At 36.1% G+C, this 13767-nt stretch overlaps 1 protein-coding gene across 1 annotated transcript in view; it reads right to left on the bottom strand.

The window, feature by feature from the left end:
- The window catches only part of LOC104625720 (delta and Notch-like epidermal growth factor-related receptor), a gene marked incomplete at its 3' end in the record, with an annotated part of 27650 nt that extends 14638 nt beyond the window's left edge, over window positions 1-13012 (bottom strand). Inside the window, exons 1-3 of the mRNA XM_010293423.1 lie at window positions 12941-13012; window positions 12036-12332; window positions 1603-1697 (exon numbers count right to left, since the gene is read on the bottom strand). Coding sequence (XP_010291725.1) covers window positions 1603-1697; window positions 12036-12332; window positions 12941-13012 — 464 coding nt within the window. The remainder of the gene's footprint in view (window positions 1-1602; window positions 1698-12035; window positions 12333-12940) is intronic.
- Window positions 13013-13767: the final 755 nt, after the last annotated feature.

Here is a 13767-nt window from a genome sequence, read left to right as displayed (position 1 = left end):
CCTGCTGAAAACAGGCCTCCCAATACCCAGAGATGAAGTTCTGTTCCACAGTTTCCTGTACTGAAATTGTTTCAGTCCTGCTAAAAACACAGGGCAGTCTCTCCTTTGCCAGTTCTTATTTGAGTTCAAAACAAGAAACGCTTAGTTTTGTAATCATGTTTGACAGAAGTTGAAAAAATGTTGGAACTAGACATCATAAGAAGCAAATTTATGACAGTGTTTTGGGTCCTCTTTAAGAACAACCCCTATCGCTACCCCCAAAGCTACCCCCATCTCACTCTTAGAACAGGATAGCGACCAGCTTCACAGTTTAGGTCACACCTGACAATCAAAATAAAATAAAATTATTAAACTGAAATTATTTTCCTTTCATAGATAGCCATTGAACCAGGGATGTTACTTGGGCCTTTAACACAAGAAATACAATGAAATGGAAATAGATATTGACCTGCATTAATCTACCCAGATATAAAACACTAATAAAGATATATAGTGTAAAAAATGACCAAAAAATGACTGCGTACTCTGCAACCTCCTTTAAAATAGGGTCCCTCCATCACAGGTCTTAAAGCTGTAGAATCCACAAAAGCCGGCATATTCCTGATTTCAAGAAAAGACATTTGTTTGCTTACAGATTCCAGCCAGCCAGAGCATCCACACTCACAGGCCTCTTCCTGACTTAGGCTTAAAGGCTCATGAATGAGCACGATTCAAAGTCCTGTGGGAAGAGTAGGACAGCTCCCATGTTTAACAGTTACTGCTCTAAACTGTCTGCAGCTTGTCTGCTTGCATCAGTTTGTTTTTTTCCTGTGAGCATGGCCTTTTTTAACCGGAAGCTGAGATTCTGAAATATAAGATGACAGTATGAGAAGTGTACGCTATTTTGGGAAAACCTAAGTCTAAACTTGCAGTAAAGCTGTGAGCCAGAGAACTACGTTGGCAGGTTTTTACTTGAAATAAAATTTCCAATAAGAAAATGCTTCATCCCAGCTGACAGAATCAGATCTTGCTAGGAAGTCGGGTTCTGTTAATGAAAAGTAACAAAGCAAGTATTTGACTTAAAAAGTATGAGTTTGAAAAGTGAATACAACAGAATAAATCAAATTTTTGAGAAATGTGGTTTCTAGGTCATACACAAAAATTTCACAGCTGCTGACGACACCTAAAGCAATAATCCAGAAATCAAATACAAATGCACAAACTACATGCATTTACACAATCAACGATAACACTTTCTACCAGCAAGTGCATCTTGAGATTAAAGGGGGGAAAAAAGTGTTCACTGCATGAAGGAGAAAGGAAATGTCATATCTTCTCCAAACTGACATCTTCAACAGGTCTACCCTAATTTCTAATGCATTCTGATAGCCCAGAGACAGTTTACACGCTTACATCTTCTAAAACATTAAATATGTGGGAAAAATTACACCAAGCAAAGAGCTGTCGTGGCACTGTTAGATGCCTGAAGTCTGTCTGAAGATCTTTCATACACTTTTAGCCATTTGACACATCTGCCTATCTGAACAACTATTGTCTAAAATATCCAGGCAAATTAAAGTAAAAGCTTTTTTATATTTCATCACATATGACAAATATTCTTACTTTATTGACGTATTCTGTGGAACTTCAAAGGAGATAAGTCGGCCTCCAGCAGAGGTGTTGGAACTGGCATTTCCACAAGCAACATCTGGGGTTATCTGAAAATAAAGGTAGTTCTATTTAACACTAAACCAGAAAATCTGACCAAAGAAAACATGAAATTATTTTTAAATAATAACACTAATAGGCCAGAAGTCATCTTTTAAAAATCATCAGGATGGACCAAAACACTCACCAAAACATTTAGACTATCAACAAACATTTTGAAAATTCACATAACCATCCTTTTAGGGTTTTGCTTTAACAAAAACTTCCTGCACATAAGTGTAAACTTCTAAAGACATCTTCCTTTAAAAGTGATCATGTTTAGAAAAAGACAAATAAGCTTCTGGTCTTTTAAAATAATAAAAAAAAAGCTCTAACATTGGCCACATCTGAGAAATATTGCATCATTAATTTAGGTGATCTTGGAGGATTTATAATAGCAAATACTGATATTGTCTTTCTACTACATTGAAATATGTTTTTTTCCAAACACAGATTACTTAAGAAAAACACTCTCCCATTTGCCCATTACTATCTTTCCAAGTAAAAGGTGCTTGGAAAAACAGTGCTGTCAGATGGAAAAAAAATCACGAGCACAGCTGAGAGTGAGAGGATGTATTTGCCAAGTCTGTGATTCCTAGTAGGCATAGGAAGCGGTTACTGTTTTAACTAGATCAGGACACATACAGGATGCCATATAACACAGAGGAATCACAGACAGGTTCCTTAATCATTCATATCTTGTAAAGTAGTAATTTCATAAAGGCAGTTTGAAAACCATTAGCATTTCCAGTGATACCTTTATTTCAAACAAGTAATATTTTATGTGGCATAATTGAGTCTTTCTATCGCCTACATTAACATCATCAGTAGTTTTAATTAAGTAGTTCTCAGGTATCTTCATCAGCTTGCCTATTAAATATCACACTATAAATGAAAAAAAATAAAATCAGTCCATTTCATCTCCAAATTGCTAGGCAGATTTTGCAATGTTATTTTTTCAGTCATCTAGAATACGTGTGCAACCTTTTTAAGCCAACCTTCCTGAAAAAGTGAAAATGCAATCTGACACACTGCCATGAATTAATCATCCATCAAAGAAAATGCCAGAATCTAATTTGTAAGTTTAAGTGAAATTCAAATCCATATTTTAAACATTACTATGAAACACCTGTGAAAACATGAACTGCAAAAGTCCAGAATGCAATGCAAGTAATAATTTTTAAGGAGACTCAGACTTCTTTTTGACTCAGGCAAGACAAATAGTGTTCCAAAAATGTCCATATTACTTGATTCATTGTTGAATTCTCTGGCACATGTAACAGGAATACATGTAGTTTATTAAAATAAAGTGAGATGTAATTTTATTGTACTTGTTCAAATAAATTTTGAAAAAAGATAATATATCCATTACAATTTTTCAATCTTGGAAGTCAAAATTATGGACCTAACATTTACAGAATGATTGGTTTGGCTAACACTCTTCCTTTTATATTTGCCAACATTTAAACTTCTCATTCAACATTCTCATTTTCTTTGAGAATCTATATGCCTACTGGAACAAAGGGGAAAAAAAAGAAATCAACATCTCTATTCTCACAGTCTTATACTACATCTAAAAATACACTCACTTTTAAAGTATTTATATAGTTTTACAGTTTCATGCATCTATTACCTTGGAAGACAAGGGGGGAAATTAAATTTAAGCATTTCATTTACCTTACTATTCAACATTAGAAGTTTGGAAAGTAAAGAGTATTGACCTTTTTCAAACTAGAATTAAGAAAAAACCAACAAAATATTAAAGAAGCAAGAGCTGAACAAAGTGGCTGCATAACAAGAGATGAGATTAAACCTTGTGAAAATGGAAAAAACACAACAGAAAAGACTTTGGTTTGCAAACACATCAGAATTACTTATTACCCAGCATGAAAAGCACACATAAGAAACATTTCAATGGTAATCAGAAGAGCAACAGGCAAAACGCAGGATTTTTTCAGAAGGTGAAATAAAGAGCATTTCTGTCCTAATTCCTCTTTAAAATTTAAAAAGTGAGGTAGCTAAAGTAAACAGTACAGACCATCTAAAGTCAGTTAGAGACAATCTTAAAAAAAACGTTACCTAGAACTGCAATGACATCAAACTCTTCCACCATTCCCCTGAAGCATTCAATAGTACAGGACCTTTAAGCCAGCAAGGAAGCTCCTTGGGGAACAGACTTATAGATTCAACACAAATGATGCAGATACTTTAAAAATAGCCACCAAAGAAAACAAAATCTTCATGCACCTGCCAGAGCCTAAAGTATGTTTAGGAGCTGCTTCCAAAGATAAGCTCCTACATCAGTACAGAATGTATTGAAGAGCTGCTCTTGAATACATTACTAATAGTTTAAAATGCTTAAGTATCAAATTGGTGATAGGAAATACAGAATTCCTCTCTACCCACATGTTCCATAAGTTTGCATCTAAATCATGTTCTTATTTTTTAAAAGAGAACATAATATATAAAAGCTACATTTCTGCTTCAAATATTTTAACAGTGTTAATTTTCTGAGTCTTTGCATGGGTAAAAGAAGAGTATCATTTGAGAAAGCAAGAGTGAAATCTCCAGAAGAGTACCTACCCCTACAGTCTCTACCTAGACCTTAACAAGACAACAGTGACTTGGCTAGAAGATTACCTTACCAGGCCATAGCAGTAGTACAGATGAGATTGCAAAGAAAATTAGGCGTGGTACCAAAGAAGAGAGCAACAGACTGTTCTTCCATATTACAACTCTTCTGAAAAAAATCAGTGTGAATTGTACAGATACTTTCCTGCCTTACACACCAACCAGAGTAATGAGATACACACTTAATTCAACAAGTGCTGAAAGACGTACATAAATCCCAAGGCAATATTTTCACGAGTGCCTTTATTACTTTGATAAAGTGTACTAGCCTTTAATTCAATGAGGCTAAGAAAAGTCACATACAGACTCTACATCTACATTTATGCTAGGATACATATATGCAGCCTCTCACTACTGAAAATAGTTCTCTGAAGATATTTGTTGTATATGACATTTCATAGTATGTCTCTTGGAAAGCTGGCCAGACATTTGTAATTCCACCAGGCCTTATCAACATGGGCAGACTAATCCTGAACAGTGCAAAATACAGCCATTCTGCTACTGTGATACATGTTCACATTTCTTTTGTATCTCAATCCCCTGAGTTTAAAGCATTGCAGAAGGCTTTTACTTCTTGCAAAACATGCCATGCTTTCCTCAGACTTAAAGTGGTCTGTAAGTGGAATGACCAAATTCACATTAGCCCTAGCAATTCCTCACTACCCTGTTTACAAGGTAGTAATGAATATTTCTGAAAACTAACATATACTTCCAAACACTGGGAGAGGCTGCCCACGTATCTTGCAGACTGTCCATCCTTGGAGGTAGTTAAGACTCAACTGAACAGAGCTCTGAGAAACCTGCTCTAGCTGGCCCTGCTTTCAGCAAGGGGATTGAACTAGACAATCTCCAGAGGTCATCTCCAACTGCACCTAAACTATGACTCTGCGAGTAAAAATTCACCCCGTGAGCCAGTTGCCTACTAAGTCTTTCCTGTAAATTGCCATTGTAACTTCAGTGACACCACAGCTTTCACAAAACCCCACTCCAACATACAATAAGAGTGCTTCATTTTGAAAATATCCCCAAAGGTTACAAAAATAAGTATGTGTGTGTACGTATTTTTATTGGATGCTTTCCTCCTGTGCTAGCTGTGAAGGTTCTCCTTGGTTAATTTCTTGTCTTTCCATCTCAAAAAGCCATTCTCCTGTTTTTACCTCCTAATGGGGCAACAAAGAAATCTGCCAAAGCAAAGTGGGGCAAATTAGTCTGGAATTAAACACACGTTAAAGTGTGTGCCCATGAAAGCACACATCATTTCCACACATCATTCCTGAGCTAAATAAAAGAGATGAATACAAATTCATCTTACAGAAAAGATCAGTGCTTAAAAGAAAAAACTCTAGGCTTAAAAATTTAAACATATTTGAAAAGACATTACGTTAATGGAAAGAGTACGAAAATGAGTTCTTTGAGAAAAACAAGGCTATGTTCAATTCAATAAAGCAAGTTTCATAACACGCACTTTTACCTTTTCTGAACATATAGCTACTATTCCATCAGGACAAGGCCTGCAGACTTTTTTCTTTTCCAACCCTCTAATGGTGGCAAGAGATATCTCTTATTTTCTAAGAAATATAACATGTTTGTCAGCCTTGTGTATGCAAGGGAAAAGTCGTATGTGAAAGAAATAAAACAGGTTAGATCCTGACTGTGGAATCTTGGAACAGCTGCCTGCAAAGAATTAAAAAGGGAAAAGAGAAGTAGGAAAATAAAAGGCAATATAATAGAAGCATAAGGGGGGGATCAGTTCCTATGTTCTTGTAGTCAGGATGCCACACAATAAACTAGGATAGTTTCTGGCACGGAAATCCCATTCAGACATAACAAAATTATAAAAGAAAGAAAAGCAGTTCCCTTGCCCTGTAGCATGGAAAAACTACTGTTTCTGAAAAATCTAGTGTCCCATAGCTTAACCTCTACATGAGTGTGTTTGTTTCTACCCCCCAGAGTTTCACAGGGGACAACGGTTGAAAGCAAACCAGAACAGGAAGAAAATAAAGGCTTACTCCCAATATATCTCACCAGTGGGAGGGAAAAGCGAAAGTGTTTAGCGTAGGAGTAGTGCCTCTCTGAAGAACACTAAGGGAAGACTGACAGACTGCATCCAAAAACAGTATCAAACGAAGAGGTCTTGCCAGTTATGAACTGAAATGTGATGTAAGGCAGACCGCATATCCACCCAGAAATTCTACCACTGGCAGTTTCTGTTTCTTTGCTCATCTGAGCAAAAGCCACTTTGTAGAGCCAGCAGTCGCTGCCAAGAGGATCCAGTGTCTTCTGATGCATGGCAATCCTCTAGATAACACTATTAAAACTTTGTATTTCTGTCAGAGGTTAAAAATGCCAATATTACACCAAGAGGTAGATGCTTCAACAGGCATAGTAGGTTATCTTACACAATGACACTTTCTCAGATGGATTACCTGGGTAATCATATTAACTGCCTTGTTGTCTCAAGCTGGCCACTGATATCAATGTTAACTTCATAAAATTTGCGAATCAGTGTGCTAGTTCTGGCTGGGATAGAGTTCATTTTCTTCACAGTAGCTTGCATGGTGCTGTGTTTTGGATTTGTCATGAAAACAGTGTTGATAACAGGGATGTTTTAGTTATTGCTGAACAAAAAGTTATTGCCACTTACACAGCATCAAGGTCTTTTCTGCTTCTCAGACTGGGGGTGCATAACAAGTCTGAGGGGACACAGTGGGACAGCTGACCCCAACAGAGCAAAGGGACATCCCATACCATATAATGTCATGCTCAGCAGCATAACCATGGTGTGGTGGGTGGAAGTTGGCCGGGGCTGCTGTTGCTCAGAGTCTGGCTGGGCATTGGTCAGTTGGTGGTGAGCAACTGGGAGGTTTTGCATCGTGTGTTTTTCTTTGTTTTGTTTGGGTTTTTCTTAGTTGATTTCTTTTTCACCCTTTTTTTAATTATTAAACTGTCTTTATCTCAAGCCAGAAGTATTCACACTTTTACCCTTCCACTGGGTGGGGGAGTGAGTAAGAAGCTGTGTGGGGCTTAGTTGCCTACCCCCTGGTTAAGCCATGACACAGTCATTCAATAAATATTATTTCCTTGAATAAATAATGGTCATTTCTTATTCCAGAGTGTATGGAGCTGTTCTGAATAATAAAGGTAAACACTGTGGAAACAGGCTCATTGAGCAAAATTCCACATAGTCAAATCTTTACATGCAGCGTATGAGCTCAGGTCACTGGAGAGTAAGCTAGGATGTAAACTTCAACCAGTCTGTCAAGTCAGACATAGATACTTCTATACCAAAACACCGAAAGGCGGTAAACACATCAGGCTTTTTTGGGTTGTTTTTTTTGCTCACACTCTCAAAGTCTTCAAGACAGGATGATTCCTGACGGAGTAGTTAAGAATCCAGATACTTCTTAAACACAGCACTGGATAACCAAAAGTCCTGGGCCCACTCACCAGTATAGATTCAGATGAACAGTGCTTCAGTATCTTGACATAATTGCACTCACTAGAATTTTCTATAGGGTATTTCTGTCCTTAAAGGGAATACAAGAGTTTTGATTTTAGGAAAGGTAGTATTTACATACTATACTAGTTAGTATTTATGACTACCCATTAAACATCTTGTGAACTTCACATAAGTTTTGTTTGTGTGTATTGAGCTTTTAGAGACATTTTGGTTTGTGTTTTGAAAAGAAATATAATAAAGGGTATCACCTATCCAGAGATGCTTACACCAAGTTGTCTACCAGAATGGTGTTTGTACAGAAAGTTCCATACACAAATATTGTAGAGGAGAGATTTAGTGAAGTTATAGATTTATCCTAGAAGAAAGTTATGATTATTCTAGCAAAATCTATGTTTCCTTTAGTCTCCTTATTTGTTTGTACGATATCTTTTTCTAGAAGTGAAAGAAAAATAACAGAGGCTTCCAAAACAAATCTTATATACAGGTATAAGAGCTGTCCTAATTCAATCCAAAAGTATACATATTCCAGTACTTTAACTCCAACAGCAATCATAAGAGGGAATGCCAAGAAAATAGGCTAAGAAAAATGCAAGCATATTTCCTCCAGCCTCCACCCATTTCCATGTCAAAGATTTAAGTTGTCATTTCTAAGGATGGAGTTTCTATGTATTTAGCAACCTCAAGTGGACCTCTCCTCCACGATTCTGTTCAGCCTTCTTCTGCACCCATAGCATACTTTGGCAAAAAATGCATGAACATTTAGCAACACATAAAGCAGTCAAAGGTTCAAAGGTCTCTGTTTCAAACAGAATTATTCCTTAAGCATATTCCATTGCTGCAGAGCAGGAGCACGCTCTTTCAGGATTTTCCACTTGACCCAGCCATGCTCCTTTTAAAGGCTTATAATTTACTGACTAAGAACACACGTAAAACAAATGCTGTCCCCATTGCAAGGGGAATTACAAGTTTATTGTAGCCTCTAACCACTAGTTCCAAAAGCTTGAATCTGAGCAGTAGTATTGCAGTATAAATAAAAGGTTAGACTAGGACTCACGTGCTTAGCATTCTAATTCCTGGCTGCGCACCTGGCAAATCACTTTACTGCTCTGTGCTTCAGTGTCTCCATCTGTAAAACGTGAATAATACTGCTGATTTCCTTTGAAAAAAATTTGAGACCTACTAAGGAAAAGGAATATATAAAAGTACAGTACTGCTATTCTTACAGTTGATTTTGTACACAGAAACCTTTGTTAGATCTGTTAGTTGAGTAGGATTACTGAGATGTTTTCTTTTTTCTTCTGTTACTGGCTTTTTTATATCTCTCTATATATCTATATATATCTCTATATATCTTTTCTACACTGTAACACAAAAGATCATCAAACTGGGGAAATGTGGATTGGAACAAGTTAGTTGCCCAAAAGTTCTTTCAACAGCAGGAAAAGACTAATTTCTTATAGCAAGAGGTCTCCAAGAAATGAAACTGTATCCAAAGACATCTGTATGTTGTCTACTGGTGCAGACATTACCGAGAAGGTTAAGTCAAGCAAGCACTGCCAAGTATATTCCTAGTAGTTAAGGAATATAGAAAAAGTGTCCAACTGTAACTACACATCATGCCTCTCTCAGACAGTTTACTTCTCTCAGGTGTTCATTTTCTGAGTTCCCAAAACTTCTTGAAAAAGCTTCCAAAACTTTGTCCTTGCAAGATAACGAGAGCTTTCATTTGGAGACATTCTGGCAAAATTTCTGTCTGAGCAGACAGACAAAAGAGTATGAAGAACATCAGTTCACTTGCAGTATCAGTATAAAATAACATGAAAAACAGGTTGACTTGAAAGATTTAAAAAAGAAATAATAATCAACATAATAATAGCAGCTTTTGCTGCCTCCGAATCTCAAGGAAGATCAAAACCAAAGATTTTTGCAATACAAAACCTACAGTTACTTTATTTTTTTCCTTTTAAGAGGACAAGAAAGGATCAAGCTTTGTAAGTCTTTTAAAGCTATGAGGAAAGACAGCATTCTCCACTTAACTCTTTGCTCTTGAAGTCTCCACTAAAGAGACTTTGGAACACAGACCTTCAGGCAAATCAGCTCCCTTTCGTTTAATGTAGATCACAGACAACATCTTGAATCAGCAACTGAAATCACTTTCTTTCGAATAAGCATCTTTCTCAGTGTGAATTCCAAAGAACAGAAGGTCATTATGCTACACTAGAAAGATTGTGAAAGATGCAAGACCCATCACAATATATTAAAAACTTACATTTAATTACACAAGTAATTTCATAATAGGGTAACAAGTAATTTCCATGTTAGTGTTAATAATGCAATTGCAATTGATAACCTCTATGTATTTCTCAGGTAACAAAAGACAGGCAGAAGGGTGAATTTCAGCTGTTAAAATACCCACTGTTTGGTTGAAATGCTTTGTGAATCTACCTAAAATGCAAACCAGGCAGAAATGTTACTTCTACAACACCGGACCACAGATTGAGGAAGACACACAAGGGAAATCTGATACAGAGAAGGGCATGCCCTTAATTGATCAGGACATATGGAGCACCCACGCAGAGATGACACTGCATTTAAACTGAGTGATAAAATCAGATCATTTTTGTTTCTGCTTCCATGCTCTCTCCAAACTCCCTATTTGGTACTTGACATATATTCTACTGTAAAATAATAGCTAGGGGAGATGGAATTCCAAGAAATAAAATTATATTTTACAAATAATAATTATTTATTACACCTATAATTATATATACCCATATACAGGTTGATTTTAATTTAAAAAATTTATTCAAACAAATATTACAATAAAAACATGAACAAATTTGTCTGGACTAGCAAAGAATGATGAAAAATATTTTTTTTCCAGGATTAAACTCATGCCTGTTCACTTTCTCATTAGGTAGTGTGTGAAAACACCTCAGAAGAATCACATTCCTTGAAATAGTTCAAAAACAGATGCAGCTGAAATTTTACCTATTTATTCCTGAATAAACTCAAACGAAATTACTTTACAATGCATTTTTCATTAAGAAAAAGATGTCACAAAATTTTAATTCTTTGCTTACTGAGATTATAATATTTCTTCACCAACAAGTTTCATTACCCCTAGAGCTTGGTACCAAGCGGATCCAAACAAAACCAAACGAAAGGCACTACCATTACCCGAAAACAGATGTTCACTTCTATGACAGACTGTTCTTTGGGATGCATTTTGCACATATGTAGTATTATTATAGGTGGGTGATCTCTGGATCAGGTTGGAGACTCCCAATACCAACTGCTGTAGGACTAGCATATGCAGAAGTGGTGGTCTCACACCAAGTGAGAGAACTACAAATCATAGAATCTTTGGGTTGCATGGGACCTTTTATTTTTCTCATTGTGACAAATCATCCTTTCAGTGATGGACTTCAAAGAAGAAAGGAGGAAGATTGTTATGCAATAGAATTAACTTAATCCATTAAAAAGTATCAACAAATAAATAATCAATTTGTGAGCAAATGTATTTTCTATCTATACTTGGTTTTCACACTTAAAGATTAATATTTAATGGTAACTGGGATAAGTTTGATACTTTTTTATTTTTACAGATACTAGAGTCTATGCAAGACATTTAAGAATTACTAATAAAATACCATACAAAGCAGTAGAAAGCAAAGAACATATTTCTTAAGGAATATATGTTGTGTGCTGTCCAGTTGTAGTGTTGCCAGATGTTAAGTTTGTCATTTTACTAGGAGATACAACAAATGTTTAAGTTTCCTCCACCACCTTTGCATCTCTAGAGTTGTGCACTATGTAATATATTGACTACCACTTTTAATCATCAAAGAGCTATGTTTTCTTAACACTGCAGGGAGATGTATTTTTCAAAACAATGTGTGATTAGAACTGTATATAGCAAAAAGAATATATTAAAAGTATTGCTTTAACCTTTTGATTCTTCTAAATTTATTTGATGCTTGGAGATATGGTGTCATACAAATGACTGGAAAAAACAGTATTATCCCTTTTCAAAGAAATACCCCATACAACATATTAGTCAACTTAAGCCCATTAATTTCAACAAGTATCAGATTTTTTTGTGTTTAATTCTACTAGCATATTAACTCAGGGCAGAGATCTTATCTTCAGTCCTCTTATGTACACATCCATGAAATCATGCACAAATGACAACCCAACAATTATAACACTTAAAAGTTCTTTTCTGTGCATTTTCATTTAGACAGAATATCCTTACCTCTGTCTCATCCCATTTCAGATCTACAACTTTCTGTCCCGCTTTTGGCTGCCATGTAGGTAACATCACGGTTGCTCTTGAACGAGGAAGAACAATGTCAGGTTCCAAGGTGGACGAGACTGGTCTGCTCGGTCTTGGTGACATTGGCTCTGTCCGTTCAGAGACTGGAAGGCTGTGAAATGAGCGTTCACAGTTTGTTCCCTCATAGCCTTCACTACAGACACAGAGGTAGCCATCACCGCTAGTGCTGCAGTTACCATGGTGACAGGGGTTGCTGGCACAAGGATCTGAAACAAACTGGGAAAAACATATCATATAGGTCAATCAGTGCATATAAAGGATTAGTTTCTGAGCTTTACAAAGGCCATAAAACAGGATTCTTTTCCCCTCCTGTATTTATCTTCTAAACATATTTATGAACCGAGCTCATCTTTGATGTATCTTCAAGGAAGTAAATTCAAAGGATTAAAGAAGAATATAGATTAATCTAGATTAACCACTTTTCTCAGACCATGTAATTCTAATTCACTGTTGACACATTCAAGCAAAGTGGTAGACATGGCCACTGTTCATAATCAGTACTCAGTTTCTTATGTCATAATTGACTTTCAGGTTAAATGTCGTTTCCCTCTTCTATGCTGATGTTTATATCCATAATGTATTAATAGAATAGATCTACAAACTCTTCTCAAGTTTCATCTCAGACTAAATAAGCCATGCTTGCTCAGTCTCCTTGTGGAGGACAAGCCCTCCATTCACATACTCATTTTTGCACCCCAGACTCCAAAGTTTAGCACTGCCTTTTGCAAATGCAGCAATACTTTTTTTTGTCCTGGAAATAGCTTCCTTGATATTACTTAAGAAATGTTTGCCTTAGGTAGAAGTAAATCACACTGCTGACTCACTGTCATGGTTTTACCAACTATGACAGCCAGGCAGTTCCCTCGATTTGTCTTTACATCAAAGTGATAACCCATCACTGGAAACAGACATTTTCTCAGTCTTTAAATGCAAATTTCACTCAAGTGCTCCAGTCCGAAAGGTTACCCAGTTCTTCCCTGTACAATATTCCAGTCCTTCGCTGCATAAGCAATGCTTCTTATTATATTTCTCAGTAAAGCACCACAGTTATTTATTATTAAACATTTGTTTCAATTATTGTAAGAGTTACATAAGCTCTATATATCATTAATATCAGAAAAACAAGTATTGGGTCTACACTAGGAATTTTATGTTTCAATCAGTTCAAAAACGTGGTATCAGGGACACCAAATCCTATTACACTTTCTTATATAAAACTACTCTTGACCTCAACTAGAATTCTTTCTTTGGCTGGAATTTTTGTATACCCCAGTCTCTGTAACGTTTTTGGACACAAAAGAGAGGAAACATTATTATGAAACTTAACTTTGGAGACAGTTAATGATGAATGTCAGATTTTGTACTGACTGATGCAGAAGAATTAGAGGCCACAGAAAACAATCCAAAATATATGGTCTATTCATTTATCTCGTGGTTCGGTTACAGCTCCGAATGTTATTTACTTTGCATGGAGACATGCTCACACATACCAGGTGATACATTAGACATCAGGATTAAGCCCTGACTCTTCTTCATTTTTATATCTCAATGATATAGAGAGTTATATAAGATACATATATAAGATATATATATAAGATATACTTAACATATCAAGTACCAAGGAAAGGTGGATTTTTATCATCATATGGGC

The sequence above is a fragment of the Phaethon lepturus genome, unplaced genomic scaffold (genome assembly GCF_000687285.1).
Source record: "Phaethon lepturus isolate BGI_N335 unplaced genomic scaffold, ASM68728v1 scaffold7588, whole genome shotgun sequence".
Lineage (NCBI taxonomy): Eukaryota > Metazoa > Chordata > Aves > Phaethontiformes > Phaethontidae > Phaethon > Phaethon lepturus.
Note: the sequence above shows the minus strand (reverse complement) of the source record. Positions and strands in the feature narration are given on the sequence as shown.